Source organism: Syngnathus acus, chromosome 15 (assembly GCF_901709675.1).
Source record: "Syngnathus acus chromosome 15, fSynAcu1.2, whole genome shotgun sequence".
NCBI classification, from domain to species: domain Eukaryota; kingdom Metazoa; phylum Chordata; class Actinopteri; order Syngnathiformes; family Syngnathidae; genus Syngnathus; species Syngnathus acus.
The window spans coordinates 9,270,275-9,288,526 of NC_051100.1; the positions used below are offsets into that span (position 1 = coordinate 9,270,275).

General features: G+C 39.4%; 1 protein-coding gene across 6 annotated transcripts in view; it reads right to left on the bottom strand.

Moving 5' to 3' along the window:
- The window catches only part of macrod2 (mono-ADP ribosylhydrolase 2), a 274,895-nt gene that overhangs the window by 196,191 nt on the left and 60,452 nt on the right, over positions 1-18,252 (bottom strand). For all 6 annotated transcript variants that reach the window (XM_037271888.1, XM_037271887.1, XM_037271891.1 and 3 more), the window contains one exon: positions 16,378-16,407. In XM_037271888.1, the coding sequence (XP_037127783.1) occupies positions 16,378-16,407 (30 nt within the window). The remainder of the gene's footprint in view (positions 1-16,377; positions 16,408-18,252) is intronic.

Sequence of the window (18,252 nt, forward strand, 5' to 3'; positions counted from 1 at the left end):
ACAACTGTTTGGCAATTTAGCGCTAAATAGCGCTTTTATTAAATTAGTGGAACATCCTACAAAGTGTCCTAGGGTAAGGGAATTCCCAAATATGAAATTCATGTCATACAATTTGGACTGTGGCCAACATTTTTGATCAATCCCATGTATGACAATTTAAAAAAACAAAAAAGTTAAACTTATCAAAAAATTAAATTTGGGTTACTTGTTTGATGCTGCTACAGTATCTTTTGGAACAACAAATATGTCAGTGTGTTAAATAATAATAATAATATTTTTAGACTAACTGCAGTCATTTTTATGTTAAATCCTACAAACATTTTGCCAGAATAGTGCCGGACTTTTTTTTTTTTTTTTTAAGTAAAAAAAAAAAAAAAAAAACCATTCCAGAACTGCCCATTGTGTCTCCAAAGTACTTTAAATGACAGACACTATAAGTAATAAAAGCAGGGAAATTCAGCCTAAATGTCTTCTCACCCTCAGCTGTCAGCATAAAAAGTGACCCACAAGATTCTAGCTTTTCCTAAACACACCTCAGGGAGCCTGGAAGAAGACACTGACCTCAGCCCCTTCTGGCCTTCCATGCCCTGAGCTGAAATCTCTGGCCAGCTGCAACATTGATCTTACAGGCTAAAATTTCAAGGGCTGAAAAACAATCTCCCTGTTGGCAAATGGATGGCATAGCACCAAAATTCTTAGGTCATTAGTTCATGATGAGCCTGGAGGTTATGTGCAAGAGTGGTGTAGTGGAGGAATGTAAGGAAGGTGCAGCTTAGCCTACTGTGACAACATTCTAACAAGTTTATCATGGCAGAACAATTACTGTTGGACTTCTCACCTTGTTAATAATGGTGCTTGCTCAACACAACTACAAAGAAGCTATTCTGTCATTGAGTAACTCTCCCAAATTTTGTCTCGCCATGATCTTCCTGATCCTTCTGAAAGTCCTGTCAAAACGATTGTCCTTTCATAGAATGACTACTGAGCTTATTATATAACATCGCTGCAGTCTACTTTCCAACTTTTTAACAAGTACAAAGTTGAGAACCGCTGTCGTTAGCCATTCATGTTTGATCGCATTGCATGTTATGAAAGCGGTTCACTTCAAATCCTTGCTCGTTACTACTACAAAAATAATAGCCATATGGTATTATGCAGGACAGAAACAAAACTTAAAGAAAATCAGTTTCATATCAAATGTTTTAACGCTACAGTCCAGGATGATTTTCATGAGAAAGGTTTGCGGTTCTGCCAGGTCTTTAGCAACAGAATTATTGAAACTGTGAAAAATGAAGTCTGAAAATAGAAAGAAAGGCTTGTTGTGTCATTCTTGAGCATGAGTGAATCCTCCATCCTTAGGAAGAAAACAAGAATGCGGTTGAACCTTTGAAGCGGCGACTCCTAGTCGTGGCACTTAAACGAGTGGGAGTACCAGTATATTGTTGAGGGGAAAAAAAAGACTAGCTCCATGGAGCATTTAGAATGAATTTTTGGCACATACATTTAAAGCAGAAGGAGAGCAGGGAATTATTCTGCCATACATGAAGAGGTCTGCAGTTATTTGTAAACACTGGAAATTTCCACCATGCAGATTCTGTGTAAGATGGTAAATATAGAATACTGGAAAACATTGCCTCTACTGTTTTATGATTATATTAATACTGCAGTAAAAATATACCAATGATGTCATCAAGGGATCAGTTGACGTCCACTACATCACATTTGTTTTGACTTGGGAATTAAAAAAATCTGAAGTCATGGACCCACTAGTGAATACATGTGGCTATTTAATTTTAGAGACATACTAAAAACATGCTAGTGAGATATAACGATTATAACCGCAATCCACTATAGATATAATGGTAATTCCACTGAAACACCAAATGTGGCAGATGATGAGAGCATTGATTCAAATAGTACAATAAATGATCGGATAAATAGTTGAGGCATTATTTTGGGTATCTGTTTATTTCAATGGACCAAAACAAGTTGATTTAAATAGTACAATAAATGGTTGGACAAATACTTGAGGCAATAATTTGGGTATCTGTTTATTTCAATGCACCAAAACAAAAAAACAAAAGGCATGTGATGTATTCTGGCTATTGTGTGAAGTGTAAGTGTTTCTATGCTGGGTATTTTTCCACATTTTCGTTCTATTACCTTTTTATTTTGCCTCATTCGTTTCATGCTTTTTCTGGTCTTTCAAATTTCGATTTGCTCTCACTGAACAAAATGACAGAGTTCTTGTCGGAGGCGCTCTTATCGACAGTCTCAATCCCGCAGCGAGAGATCCCTTGCTATTTGTTGAATTTAAGTATGATGGTGCGCTTTAGTGGCTCATCTGCTGCTGCACTTTCTCAGCCGGCACTCGTGATTAGATTTCATATCCCAACCGGCTGAAGATAAACTATATCTCCATTGGCCAGGCCTCTTAAGATCAGGCTGCCTTTATGGAAGCTTTATCACAACACATTCCTCTAAACATTGTGCTGCAGGAAACCATGCTTATGTCAATTAATAAAAGATTTAATAGTATTGTTATTTGGTTTCTCAAGGGAGGTGATCAAGGACTCCTAAAGGCTGGGACTATATATAAAATTCTTAAGCTAGGCTCATAGAGCCCGTTCGCCATGCGGGTGTGTATATACGGCAACGTTTGAAAGGGTGGGGGGGGGGGGGGGCTGCTGTGTGTATTTATTGTTCGCTTCTGCTTTAATGGCTCGTGACTGGCTAGCTTTATTAAACTGGGCTTTGAGCACACACATAGCAGCACTAAAACTTCCGGATGGCTGAGAGGGGATCAATTTGAACTGCCGCCTGTAAGAATTACTGCGAAGTAATGGTATTATCACACAGGTAGGTCTTGCCAGTGTTAAGGGTTAACTAGACCATTTAAATTCTTTAATCAACTTTGATATGAGCTGCATGACAATTATATTGTGATACTTTAAGATTTTTTTTTTTTAGGTGAAGACCTTTTTGTGAATATTATCTAGGACAAAGCCTGGCCAAAATAATTACAATAAAAAGGACAAAGAGACACATTCGATTAAAGTTCATTTGCCAAACCTCTGTGTCTTGATGTAAATCAACTCATGTAACCACCAATAAAATGGTCAAAACTATACAGCTAGAGACTGTAAAAAAATATTAACGGGGGAATATGCAGTATAAATTGCTAACCAGATTTGAATGTAAAATCAATTCAATAAGCCACTGTGTCATTGATAAATCAAACTATAACAACTGCCATTTATACTGTATATTTAACGCTTATTTTTTTGTACACGTGTCTTTCTCTGTGGCTTTTTGTGTCATTTTTGACAGACCAAAATTCTGCCTCTATTAATGGTGTTACCCTGCTGAAGGTTGAGGAAAAAGGTTGTTGTTTGCCAAGGAGGCCAGATTAGCACGCATCACAAGTGATGTTTGAGATCCTCCACTGACCCCTGAGGGCAAGAAGCCAAACCGCTTCCACACTGGGGCCCAAACTGCCTATTGTCACCAGCCACCCAGAAGAACAGACAACAAATTGCCATGTCAGGAACTTCATCCTTCACGCCAATATAATGTGCAGCTTTTGTCCCACATCTAGTGAAAGACAATAATAAATGATATCCCACAGAGGAGCAAAAACACATGGTTCAACAACAGCTACAAAAAGATAACATGTGCTTTGATGTAAGCGTTTGTGAGTGATTTTGCCCGAGACTTCTCTATTTGCAAAGTAACAAAATAATCACGATGCAAATGAATGCATATTTAAACTACAGCGCACATTATGCAAGAAGCAGAATATAAACAGATGGCTATGAGCTAGCAACAAATGACTAGTTACACATTTTCAAAAAATAAATGACATTTAAGAAGGCACCAAGTCACGGGCAATGACATCCACCCATCCAGCCGTTTTAGACACCAGATGCCCTCAGTGATGTAAATAAATAAAAAATGTGTATATGCTTTGACAGTTCTTGATAAGCAAGATATACAGCATCATGGCAGAAGCCGAGTTCTGCCTGCCGTAGCTAAATTGGATAGTCAACGTTATTCACCTATTTCTGTTCTGGCAAACAAATAAAAAAGATAAAAAAATACAGTTCTGGCCCAATAAAGGTAGCTGGCAAAGGTTGGGGCAAGCATTTTAAAAGCCAACCAGATGAAATGCATCATTAGGGTGGATTTCCTAATCTGCTCAATCATGGAAAAATAATTAGGTATTTCTGTCCCCATCATGCTCATTGACAACAAGATTGAAAAGATTTTAAGCATAGTTCATTCAAAAAGCACAATATACCATTATTGTACATCAATAAAGGCGGCTTGATAAGACTCAGTGGCATTGGAACGAGATTTTCTTGAATGATGTTACACTGCATTTCATACAGTACACCTTTTCATTTATACCGTGGAAAATACAATAAAATACATTATTGTGTTGAATGAGGCAAGGGAATGAGTAAGTATTTTTTTAATTAGGGTCTTGGCATAAAAAAGGCTTCTGCGTGTTTCTCGTATGAGCAGTAGCCATCCTAAATGGCAGCAATAAAGGCACACAGATCTTGCAGGACTGTAAAAGGCTCCAGTAAAATAAAATGCATGATTTAATGGCCATCTGTTTGGTGCCTATGCAGACCTCACTGCGACATGCTTTGTGAGTGATCAAAGGCAATGTCCACATCAAGAGCAATTCACCTAAGTAGGCACAAGGGGAAATTAACAAGCCATGTTTTCAAGCCCAATTGTAAAATAACCTAAAAAAATGAGTCACTCTGTCTTTCATTCTTTCTTAAACCAGATTTGTCATTGACTGCTAATGCTTATGAGCTACATCCAGAGCCAATTTAGGTGTTGGTGCTAAATGCCCATGCACACACTTTGAATGGTCATACACACAAGCACAGAAAGACACCATTCAAATTGCCCCATTCACATATAATTTAGGTTCAATAAATGAAAAAGAAAATTAACAGCTGTGCCTACAAGAGAGCATAATACAGCATGAGGAGTTGAACTAAAACAGAAACAAATACAAAAAAGACAACCTTCAGAAAATTGCTTGATTCATGTGAAAGCATACAACCTCACTCAAAAGCCTCTCAGAGGAGACAAACTTCAAATACAGTAACTCACATTAGGAACTTCATTAAAAGGCTTGACATTTCAAGCGAGATCCAGGAAGTGAGCAATATTTCACACGCTCAGTGAAATTATAGTCTCACATGTTGAAAAGATAATTAAAAAAGTAGTTGTTTTTCACATCTTATTCGGTCCAACCCATGTTATTAGCATGTTTTTCACCTACCCGGGCATGTTTTTTAAGAGCTTTTAGGTAAAGGCTTTACCTGAATTTAAGATTTTATTTGTGTGCTTTTGTCAAACAGAACACATCCTCTAAGAGAGAGCTACTGTGGAAAAAGGTATTCCATGGAGTATTGGCAAGGGAAGTAAACAACTTTGAAGGTGAACAAATGGTTATCGGACAAAATTGCAAAAAGGTCAAGTGTTTTCCTCGGTATCCACTTAAATCATCCGCACTGTGACCTTTAGGTCAAAACACACATACACAGCTAACAATAGGACTCAAAACTAGAGCTGTGTGCCACTTCATTTACACCCCTCCCATACTGCATTGAGTGGGAGGAAGTCAGTATGTTCTTGATCACTCCATCCTTACTGGAGGCCAAAGGATAGGGATGGTGTCTTTTTTGCAATTCCAGGTGAATGTGGTGTGTGGTCGTCTTTGCCCAGTTAGCTTCAAAAGCTTGAATCTTACTCAGATTGCAGCAGCTCCATCCACCCACCAACGGTAAACACAATAGCTCCCAATGGTGCTGAGCTGATTGCGGTTTCATCAAGGCTAGTACCAGGGCCACATGAGATATGCTCTGTCTCTCTCACAGTTTGATGAACTGGGTCATTTTCTCTGCACATTGTAGAAAGACCCTAACAAACTGATTGGCAAGCTGTGTCTATCAAGGCTTAGAAAAGCTGCTTCAAAAAGGCGAGATAACAGTCAATACTAACAAAATGATACCACAAATCTCCCCCCAACCCCCGAGAATGCTCATTAACTGCTAACTATGTACTGTTCAGTATATGCTAAGGTGAGCCTCACAGAAGCATGCCAAGTTTCAGTGGGCTCAAATAGCATTTCATCAGTAGGATAAACGATTTCTAGACATATGCAAACCAAATACACAAAGTGCTGCTTTGCTGTCACAATTGGGGGTTATGGACAAAAAATGTTGACCAATCTGTTGAAAGTGGCTTCTCTTTAATGAGGCAATAATAACGGTTGAACAAAGAAGTAATGATTCCCGGGCTAAAAGGAATATTTAGAATCCTGAAGATTATCTTGAACAATATTCTCATTAGGGGTATCACATTAAATCACTCATAGGGCCAAAACTCAAATCACACGTTACTTCGAGTCTGGAACACTGATATAATGACCTGCTGGTCTCTATCAACATTATGGTACCTCATGTGTATTTGTGTTAAATATAAAGTAAATGTCTCTGAGAATAGCAAAGACACCATATGTTTACTGTCATTACACGCTAGCTGTGCAGGCAAGTTCCACACTGTTAATCAAATGGTTTCACGGGCCAGATGCGACCCGTGGACCCTGAGTTTGACATGTTCTTCGTAAATAGTATCACACAATTATCATTCATTGTACGGAGGAAAATGCTGAGATGCAGTTTTACAACCAAAGTTGGTCAGTATTATTTTCATTCACTACAAAATAATAGTTGCTGTCAGCCTACAAAGATATTAGCGAACTTTGTGTGTATGTTGATGACCTGAAACTCGTGCTTGTGGAAAAAAAAACATTAATTTGCAGTCAAAAATGAGAAGCCATAACACAAACAGTTTAGCTTTCACGCCACCCACTGTGGCAGACATCTGTTCTCTGCTCTTTTTGTCTTCATCCCTCTGCCATTTCCCACACCTCCTTTTTCCACATTCATTTTTTCCTGACATTCACCTCCAGTCTACTGTGCTTCTTAACGTGGGTTCCTGTGACTCTCCTTAGAGAACTGTCTACAGAGCACACACTGCAGGAGCACTGTGCAGGTGATAATGAAGTGCCTAGGAAGAGGGGATAAGGTGGAGTGGTGGGTATCATCCCAAAGGTATAAATGCTCATCTCCCCCACAGGAAGGACGCAGGGAGCGTATTTTACCTCAGTCTAACTCACTGGCTCGGTGTTAGCCTAAGCCGGTGTGCCAGGATTGTTGCTCGGTCTTTTCAGAAAGCAGAAAGGGGGTTCACGCAGTGATACGTCCGTGTCCTAAGGGATGCTTGGTGTTTCATCAGCTCAATGCCTGCCTGTTTATGTTGCATAGCCAGGCTGAGAAAAGCAGACACTGAGAAAGTGAAGATCTTCACCAAGGGAACCCACAGATACAGTGAATGATAAATACAGGGTGAGGGTAAGAAATGAAGGCTAGAGGAGGGAGAAAATGCTATTCCCCGTGGTCTGGCAAAAAGATGACAGCTTTCCTCTGGAGCATGATCTCCTCTCTCTCGGCTGAAACCTCACTTGCAGGCAAGCGGCCTGTCAGACAGACCTACAGTCGATTGCCCCATGAGGGACTCAGAAGCTCGACAATGAGTTACATGTTGACAAAAAGCCACCACAGTAGGTCAGTTTCAGCAAGAGGTGTCAAATAAGGACAATGACTAAGCAACCAAAAAGCCTGTCCAAAACTACTGCATTTATATTCCTTTCCCACAAAGTTTGGACCTCACATAATTAATAAACCATTCACTATGGTACACTGAAATATTGGGGCACAGGGAGCAACCAACCAAGACAGTTTTTGTGTCTACACTTTATGCCTCTGGGATGTGCAGTATAGCTCGTCACTCTGTGCCAAACCTTAGGCCTATAATGTGTTAATTTGATGAGAGTACCATACATGCCTGTCAGACCAATTTAATTTCCATGAATGGAAACCAGTATAGTAGATGTAGTGCCTAACTGACAGGCAACATATTTCATGTCGAGTGGAAAATTTGAATTTGTCCACAAACCTCTTGTGCTGGTTAACATATTTGTTCGAATCCGGGCTTACACCCCTGTTTTTTGTCAATATAAGCCCTCCAATCAGTTAACAACCAATTCGTGGTTTAGCTTCTCACCAAAGTCTGCTGGGATAGACAGCAACACAAAGAAGAAAACAAGCAACATAGAAAGTAGACATAGGGTTGGATGTTTCTCACTCGGGATTTAAATATGATCCAAAATGTTGCCGTTATAAATGTTTGATTACCAATATAAAATCAGAGTTCTACGCAACACTGCTCTTTGTCTTGAAAGCAATTGTCACTGCTTCAGACACTCCAGCTGATGTAACCACACATGTAATTATCCGAATGCACAAAGCCTAAAAAGCAGGTGTTAACATGTGCACTTTCATAAACAACACATTCAAGAGGCATGCAGTAATAACTCAGTAAAAGGCATGCTGGAAAACATCTCTTCCGCCAATTCCCTCACACCCTAAATATGTTTTTTTAAATGTGCGATGTGAAGTGCTGATGACAAAAAAATTACAAATGCATAATTCAGAGCAGCAGCTGCCTTTCTGTAACTTGTGGCTCCCACCCATGATCACGCTCTGGGTCTGTCTACATGCAGTTCAAGCGCTCTGTATCTTTGGTAGAACATAACAATGTGAGTGGCTGTTGTCTGTGATTAAGATTAATACCCCCCACCATTACCACCACCAGAAATTGCTACCAACTTTTCAAGTAATAAACTATTTTTACCAGTAACTCTTCTGATGTGGAATACAAAACTTTCTGGTACCTGCCCGGCAAATTCTTCCTAAGTCTTTGGTTTTCAGTCAACTCCTTTAATCAAGCCCAAACTAGGAAATAGGGCATTCAGCCCTTCAGCCACGGAAATAGCTAAATGTGAAGGGGTCTAATTTTACGTGAAACCCAAATCTTTAACATTCTCCTAAGCAATGATAACTGGTCAGATTTAATCTTGCAGCTCGCAAAGAAAGAATGGACCCACGATCCTGACTGAAGTCACCCCACAACACGGCATGGCTCCTATACACTGAATCACTGGAATAAAATAATGTGTCGCTTAAATATTGAGGAAAAACTCAATGAAGGATTTCAAACTATGACGTCAACCATTTCTGAATGAGTGAGTGACCATGTGGCCAAGTTCTCAACTCCTCATATGATGCGTCCTCGTGTTTGCCTCGCACTGCTTGGTAAGACTATGATGTAGGGTAGAGAGCCTTGCTAAGAACTGTCCCCATCTGTCAGATCTCATCACTCCATCCGGCATTGCTGGGGGCAGTGGGACCCAAACTGACCACTGAGTCAACTGACAAGGCAACTCAGCATCCAGATATTGTGGCATAAGACTCATAGAGCTGAAGCCCAGTTAACACACTTGCCGCTTCAGACTGACGCTGACAGGCCTCTTGCAAGCAAATGTACGGGCAATCAAGTTTGCACTCACGCACACAACCAGTTGAAGACACACAGTCAAAGAGACAATTATACATAACACACACAGACACATGCGTGCAAAACAAAATGGCCAAAGAGACTGCAAAATCAGCCTACAAAAGGGACCACAATGGATCTGACACAGGACACAAATGTGCTCTGACATTGGGGCTGGTAATGCTTTGAGTTGTCTAAAATCGAAACAACTGACCCAGAAATTGTGATGCACCAAGGGGTCTGGGGGAGGTTGTGTGCAATCCAATGTGGATAAGAACTAAATTGATATTTTCTTGCCTAGTTCACAAGCCCTGTGGCAATATAGACCGGACACACTGTGCACAATGCGCAGTGACAGAATAAGGTGGATAGTTCAATTGTAGTCTTTTGCAATGCCGTCATGAGAATAAATAACTGATTCAAATATACAGAGATACGGTGTAGGATTGCACAATATCAATCTCCCAAGTCCCCTGATTGAAGTCAAAGGCCACCCTTGTTTCCTTTCGGAGATGGAAAGAGAAGAAGAGAGAGGCTGCAGAGGTCAAACACAAAAGAAAACAAGCAGCTGCAATACATTTATAGTGGAGATCCTATGGGACAGTGGGAACCAGAGTGTAATATCACACATTTGTTTTCAACTAAATGTTTCAGAAAAGTCTGCTCTGTTTTTGTGCCTGTCCTTGCAGTTGCACTGTGAGCCTGAGCTTCCATACAGCTTCATAATTAAAATTGCTACACTATTTTTTAGCGAGGAATCTTTCGCTTGATGAATTCCATGCACATCAACAATCCTAAGGAGAATGCGGGTTCTTTCCTAACATGCTCCTCTTCTAAAAAAGTGATAACAAAACAGTTTACTTAAGTCCTGATACACTAGTTTGTGCATGCAAAAGCAGGTGCAGATGTGGTTGCACAGGAAAACACATTCTGGGGGGACTATAATCAAAATAGAGTAATTTAGCAGGCGCAATTCAATTCCACAAATGACATAAATCATATATATATATATTTTTTTTTTTTGCAATGTACACCGCTGTGCGAAACCAAGAACAATGTAGCGCAGATAAAATGACAGGTGACACGGACACCAGATATTTTCTGCTAAACATGACCAACAACAAAAAAGCAGTCTGCTATGAAGGCTGGGGTCACCCTGCTCAGGTAAAGTATGAAAGTAAATTAAATATTCCTATAACTATTGGATAAAAAGTGCATTTTCTAATGTTTAGCCCTAACTGCAGTCATGTAGCAATTTAATTCCTTTCAAGATAGCAAACTATTGAATATGTTGCATGACACTGAATGGAAAAAAACGTTGAATGACCTTCAGTGGGTGGTTTTGCTCAATACTCCGAGACTTGCGTATTGAGACTTGTCAGATCAATAGACTTCATGAGATACCTTGAACCTGAAAATGACTTCTGCAAAATTTACAGAATTTGTTGGGAGGAAATGGCTTCATTTATTCTGACTAGACACTCAGCAAGTGTTACCATAAAGTGGTTATAATGGTCTCTTTAAATTATATTTTTAATGGCAACAGTGACATCATATTTTAGAGGTTGCAATGGCTTATACACATTGTATAAAATGATCACGATGTTCCCCGGTGGAGAATCATCTATTCCAAAAAAGCTTGTCTTGTGTCGGCCAAGTGGCACAAATCTGGTCACAACGGCAGCCAAGAAGGCACCACATGGTTTCAAATGCTGATATATATGTGCCATTCAAGTTAGTTCCTTCCCTTCACTTGCAATACAATGCCAGAGATCAAGCGCTGCCATCAACCAGCTTAAGACATGACTGCCGCAGGCGCCGGCCAGCAGTTTGATTTATACATGGGGACAGAGATGAATGATTCATAGGCTACTAGGGAGATACCAAGACACGTGGCAGATGTGTCCTTCTGTAGTTTGCAGATACACACCTTCTCATAAATCCAGTTGAAGAGTCTCTGAAGCTTAGCTTTTGCATAACTGGCCATTTTTTGTCACTGGCACACATACGCTAACCTTTCCCTTTTGTTCCTGTCTGTTTTTAATCTGGTGTTCTTTGACTTTCTTCTTACCTTCCTATTATCATCTGACCATTCTAAATATGGAACCCACATTTTGGACAAAAATAAATGGTTCAATCATTCCACGTCAATTAGTTCATCCATCACTACAGATTGGAGGAGGAGGCAGTGTTGGCGACACCAAAAGTAATTTTTGTCACTATTTCGTTACCTCAAAATACAGTCCAGAGCATGACCTTGTTTCCTACATATTATTGTTATAATATAGTACACATACTATTCTCACTGTGACAACTTGCTAATATAAATCCAAACATGCAACCCTACACATGTTAAAGAGCCATTGGTTAATATAATCTTGAACCTGATGTCTTGACTAATCAATGCAAATTCAAACAATTTGGAATGAGTTGCATTTGCTTAATATTTCCTGAACACCAGGACTTGACTACACGGCAACCAGAGCGCAGCACTTATAGTATTTCAGCACAGATAAAAGGTGCATCTCTATCAGGGTGTAACTAAGTGCTCACTAAATATAAGGAGATAAGTATGCCCCGAGGGCATTTCGCTGACGGAGGAATCTTTGCATTTCATTTATCATGTTGTATTATTTAGGCTACTCCCTGGAGAAAACACGCTATCTTTGTCATAAGTTATGCTAATGGCTGTTACTACCATCTGCAAACTTAGGACCATCAGTCAAGCATCGTGTGCAATCGATGAGTGATGAGAACGTCATCTTTGAGTGATTAATCGTAGGAGGAGGTCCTGAGCTCCCAGAAAGCTGATGTGGCTGCAGCTAGGGCAGCAGGTCAGCCAGGCCAAGTAGTCACACAACACCATCTCCAATCACCCCCCCCTCCCAACAAAGAACACCATGCCCCGGTCTCTGCCAATCTCCACAATAAACAGGCCTCTGGCAGCACCAGAAAGCGGATAACAGTTCACCTGGAGGTGATGTGAAAAGAAAACAGAAGTCTTTGCATAACAAATGGAGATACAGACAACAAAGAAAACAGATCTTGTATAAAGGATTATCCAAACATGTCCAAAACTGGAAATATTTTCTTTTTAAGCACTAAAGCACACACAGTTGTAGGATAATAGAGTCCTGAAGCTACTATTTAGATTTGCTGAAACTGCAAATCTTCCATCAGTGGGGACATTTTACCATGAGTTCAGAAACCAAACGGGTATTATTCTTTCATCTGTACTTCTGTTCTCCTCATCCTGTATAAACAGATAAAGATATCAATCAATCAATCAATCCTCTCGAGTCTGGTCATTCTTTCCCGTCCACAAGAAAACAAAGGCGATCTTGAGACTTGAGTTTACTTTTTTGACAGTTGTATGTGTATAAATAAAAAAGCTAAACTTTAGAAAAATAGATCTCAAAGTGGCCATTTTAGAAAATGCTATGTGCAGCTGCAACTTTTCTGCAAATGGAGGCTGTTCAAATATGTCACATCCGTTTATAAATGACTGAACACGGAACTACTGCAATTGTAACTCAAGAAAAAGACAGCAGGACAAGCACCGTAGCCAGATGCAATCGGCGGCACATCAACCATAATTAATCCACCAACGTGTTTACAGACTCACGCCAATGAAGAGACCCGTGGGCATGCAGCGCTGCAGTCTGTGTTACGCAAGCAATGGCAGAAGCTGGTTAAATCAGTGAGCACTGGAGCCCAATGACTAAATTAGCCAGAATTGGGACTTAGTAAACAAGCATGGATGTGCCCCGCTGCTCAGCGGGAGTCAAGAAAGTAGGCCCAATGCTACAAAAACAATTTGTTTGGGTGGTCTAGTCAAATCCTATTGCTCAATGGGCATTAATTGTGGTTAGAATACAATTTTTTTTCTGAATGGAGACACCCTGCTCGGTGGCTACATGCTGTGAATATGCAGTTGTGTTGCCTTTGATAAATTAGAGTGGTGGTGAGACAGACAGTAGGATGTTTACATTCTTTTTGGGATGGTGCCAGCATCCAGCCACAGTGACACACATTACAAGAACATTTCAGGACCATTTATAATTATCCTCTATTCACCAAGGCCTCATTTAGTGTGCTATTATCAGAGATCATTGTTATTTCCTTCCATGTATGTTCAGAATCCCAGTGAGACCACTATGTCTAATGCAGATAACTGTGCTATTTGGGCTAACCCCATTGTGTACATAAAAGTGAAAACATAGGGCCCAGTGAGAATTCCCATTAGTGATTTTATAGGATTAAACAAAGCACCGGAGCATAACAGTGTTCATTGTATATGTTGTTATTTTTTGTCTCGATAATTTATCGCTCAGAGTGCAAACAATGTTTTTCGGGACAAGGAAATGATTTTTGTTTTACTACATGCCATTTAGACCATGGTGGCATATGCCAACTAAAAGTGTTAACATTCAAAACACTGCTTGTTTTGCGGACAGGATAATAACACTATTGATCAATCTGCAAATTACGAGTTAGATCTGATCACAGAATCTGCATAAAATCAAGAGTATCTGCTGATCAATCCAGTTAATCAAATCTGTGTGAAGTCTATCTTGACAAAAAAAAAATACCAAAAAGTGAGTGAACAGTCATCAAATAATGCATCTAATGAAGTGAAATTTGAGTTGGTTTTGTCGATTTTGGTTAGGTGGTAGTGGTATTAGCAGGCCAGTCTCCTAATCTATGGGAACTGAATAAGGCTCTGGTGCATGAGCCCAAACATGATGAATCATCCTGTTGTGAAACTGCCCTTCTGCAGAGTCCTGAGAAGACAGCTGGGAGATAAGGAAGGTATGAGAGCACGTCCCCTCTTCACATCGATCCTTTCCACCACCAGGGGAGAAGGTATTCACACGCCAAACCACAGATAAAGCTATGGGGAGGGCCAGGGTGAGAAAGGTTTGCAACTTCAGCAGCCACCTCAGAGCGATAAAGACACAAGAGCAAAAAAAAGCCTACTGGGCTTTCCATGAGGCCAGGCATGGGAGGTTGTTTGGTTAATCATTGTCATCACTCTTTTTAATGTTGAAAAACTGTCCTTGATTTGAACCACTAATTCTGTTTTCTTTCTAGGAAAAACAAAAAGGCATACAGAAATGAAAACATTATCACAGATGTTTTTTTCTTAACCTTGAATTGTTTTAAGCACAAAAGCTTCGAATGATTGGACAAATGTGTTTTATAATAATAAGAGGCACTCAAAGTAATTAGAATTAATAAACATGGCTGTGTATGTGTCTTGCTGTCACTGTTGTTGAGTATGCACTCTTGTCAAAAAGCCCAACTAAAATGTCTGTGTTTCTTAATAGTTGTGCATACAAATGACAACATTTTCAGTGACTATGTAACTTTCAGTGGACACCAATGTAATGTAAAACAGGGGTTCCCAATCCTGGGCTGGGGCTGCTTCTAGGTCATGGGCTAGCCTGAACTCAACCGTGAAATTCCTTGGAAGCCAAGTGAAACTTCATGATACATTGAGCTTAAAACATTTCACAAGTGTACCTCTCTCACTTCCAATAGTGACTAATATGAACTGGTCACTGAATTAAAAAAAAAATATCGGTGTAAACTGACGTTGACTTAAATCACTTCTTTTTCAAGTCGGTTATACTGTTACTGTCTAATCGTTCAGCTTTTGTCCCAAAATAAAGACCGTTTAAAACTATATTTCAATATGAATTTATAGTGTAAATGGCTGTAAAACAAAATACGTCTGTTTGGCTTGTGTTGAAATGGTGCAAACGTTGCATTTTTAACAGTCAGGAAACTGGATCAAACAAGTCTTCATGTTCTGAGACTGAACTTTAGTGATTAATAGCATACGATATATGGCTTGTTTTTGGTGTGCAACAAATGAATACTGACTTGTGTTAAAAAAAAAAAAAAAAATAGGCTAAGAGTTCATATTACATTTGGAGAACTTGGCAGGTTTATGGAGCTGCATTATGACCTCTGATATCAATCACAGAACGTCTTTCCTTCGCATGCATTGAAAGAAGGTAATCTGCTAAGCATTGACACGTGTAAAAATTTGCAGTCTTAACCATGAGACATCATGACAGCCACACCAGACAGTGTGATTACATGCCAATGAGATTTCATCAGCGTGACGTGCACTCAAACAGACATGCAGATCCACAGCTAAATGCCTATTCCACCTTCATGATGCATTCTTACTGCGGATATCTCAAGCACACACGGACGTTTTTACAGAAATAATTGTGGCTTTGTTGTGGAGTCACTTTGGCGTAGAAAGATGGACCATGGAAAGAGCATACATTAAAAACTAAACTATGTATTGATTTTGGAAAGCTAGATGAACATCCAGATAAATATATTTCCACACAAATGTAGAAATAAAATAGACACTGCTGGAACAATGATCTTCTGTACCATCCAAACTTTCTTATGAAGACCAAAAAAAATCTATTCAACAGCTAACTAGGACCTTTCATCACACTATGTGGGGAGAGGGTGATTATTTCAATCATGTCACTGACAAAGTCAAATTTGAGAAAAGAACAGTGAGGTTTGGGCTTCAGCATTCCAACTCTTTCCCCATTATTTGAACACCACAGTTGGCTGCTTGAGAGTTCCTTCACTGCTTTGATGATAATGTGCTTGGGCAGCTCAGTAAAGTAACGACCATCTCTCCAGTTAGGCCCAGTGCAAGGTTGCGCTGCACTTCACGCTCATGTTTTCAGCATTACATTCAGTCACATTCATCACGGACACTTGATGAACATAATTTACACTTAAATCTGCTGCGGTTCCATAGAAATATATTGAGGGCTTGGTTCCAAAATGAATTTATCTCGTAAAATAGCAGCAACCAATAGGTAGAATGTAAAGACTTTAACTTACCACCTCCTCCTCCAAGTAGACTTGAATTTGCTGCAAAAAAAAGAGAAATCAAATGTCAGAAAGCTTGCACAAAAAGGCTATCATGATTGCTCAACTTGTAACACATATGTGAACATATCCCAAAAAAACAATAACACTCAGGCTTTTTTTATAGAATTATCTTTAATCAGTGTTGTAAAAATGGTACTATACACAGGGAAATTTGCATTTTTCATCCACAAAATAATGTTTACCATTCATGAAAGAAAATCAAATTGTGTTCTATCACATTAAATATACTCATTAGCAGATGTATCCCTTAGGGCAAGGCTACATTAAAACCTTAGTCCAGTTGAAGCAATTAAAAGTGCCCTGTGGTGTGAAAACGTTGCGTTCATCTCAGCAAAACACAGACATCAGGAATTTGTGGGTTGTTATGGAAACATGTTGATGAAATGGACAGGTTCCAAGAAAAGGAAAACATTGGAAAAACAAAATGCCTTTGTGCTGCTTGTAAAATGTTTCAGTACATAAACTTTGTTGGTAGACCACGCCAGACTTATTGAAGTGTCGAGCATATCATATAACAATTACCCTATTTAGGTTGTCAGAAAGATCCGTTCCGCATGAAAAGGAGAAAGATTAGAAGCAGAGGGTCTTAAGAATACATTAGTTAATTTGGGCGTTACAGAAAGTAGGAAGTTTGTGTTTGAAGTGAAGTTCAGACAATGGGCATGGGCACAATTATACTGCAAAATATTGTGTTCCAGCTAAATCATTAGAAGTCGTAAGTAAGCCACTGAATAGTTATGACTCAGGAAAGAACTAAAAAGCAACAGATAATGAACATGTGATTTTTTAGGACAACCTGCAAAATCACAGCACAGACTTTATTTTTTAAATAACGACAGCGGGGGGGACTTGTGGAGCTTCCACAACTTTCTGTGACACTATCATGGGTATGCGTTGTTGTCACTGAGCAGCACGTGTGGGTGGGAACAGGGACAAAGGAAAGCTTTTCCGCTGCAGAATTTGCTCATCAAAGGCCTTTTGTTATTTTCTTGGTGTGTGCACATACAGTAAGTGCATAACATAACTCCAACAATGATACACTGACAGTCCCCTGTCATGTTTACAATGCTGCTGCTCTTTTATTTAATTTTTTTAGTGTGAGTGGAGGGAGACGTTCATGTGAACCTTTCTTTAAGTTTAGACTTTGTCAACGGGCCATTCAGAGAATGAAAATGCATTTTATTGTTTTTTTTGTTTAAACTCAATTGTATTATGAAGCTATTTCAACTGTGAGGAGCAGAAATAGAGGTCTAAGTGATAAATGCTTGATAATGTACTTAGGATCAAGGTCTTATTTCACTATGTACTTTTTAAAAACATCTGTCGAATTTGTAAGATCACTTTGGTTGGAAATGAACAGGGTACCCTTATTCAAGCTATTGGCTCCGTTGGTCATAGTGATTTTCCATCGCATTCACTGGGTGCGTAGCCACCACAAAGTGGGCAGGCATTGGAGTCATGAATTATAATTTACTATCACAATAGTGCCATATTAAAAATTGCTTGCTTTGCAGGCATGTGCTTTCAAAGTCCATAGCATGCAAATGACAAACCGCATCGATGTCAGTCAAACTCATTTTAGACCCATATTATGCATAAAACTGGAGAGAAATCAATTTTGATGGCATGTGCTTTTGATTGTTGTACGTTACAACTCCACATATAATCCCAATGAAAGCCAAAGTTTCAGTTTTGATTTAAAAGAAAGCCGATAGTAAGGTAGTTTTCTGAAAGTCTATCATTGTCTTGTCACCTGGGGAATCTTCTTATTCCTGATCTATTAAAACACTGGGGTTTAATTACTTGACATTATGGAAATGCCTA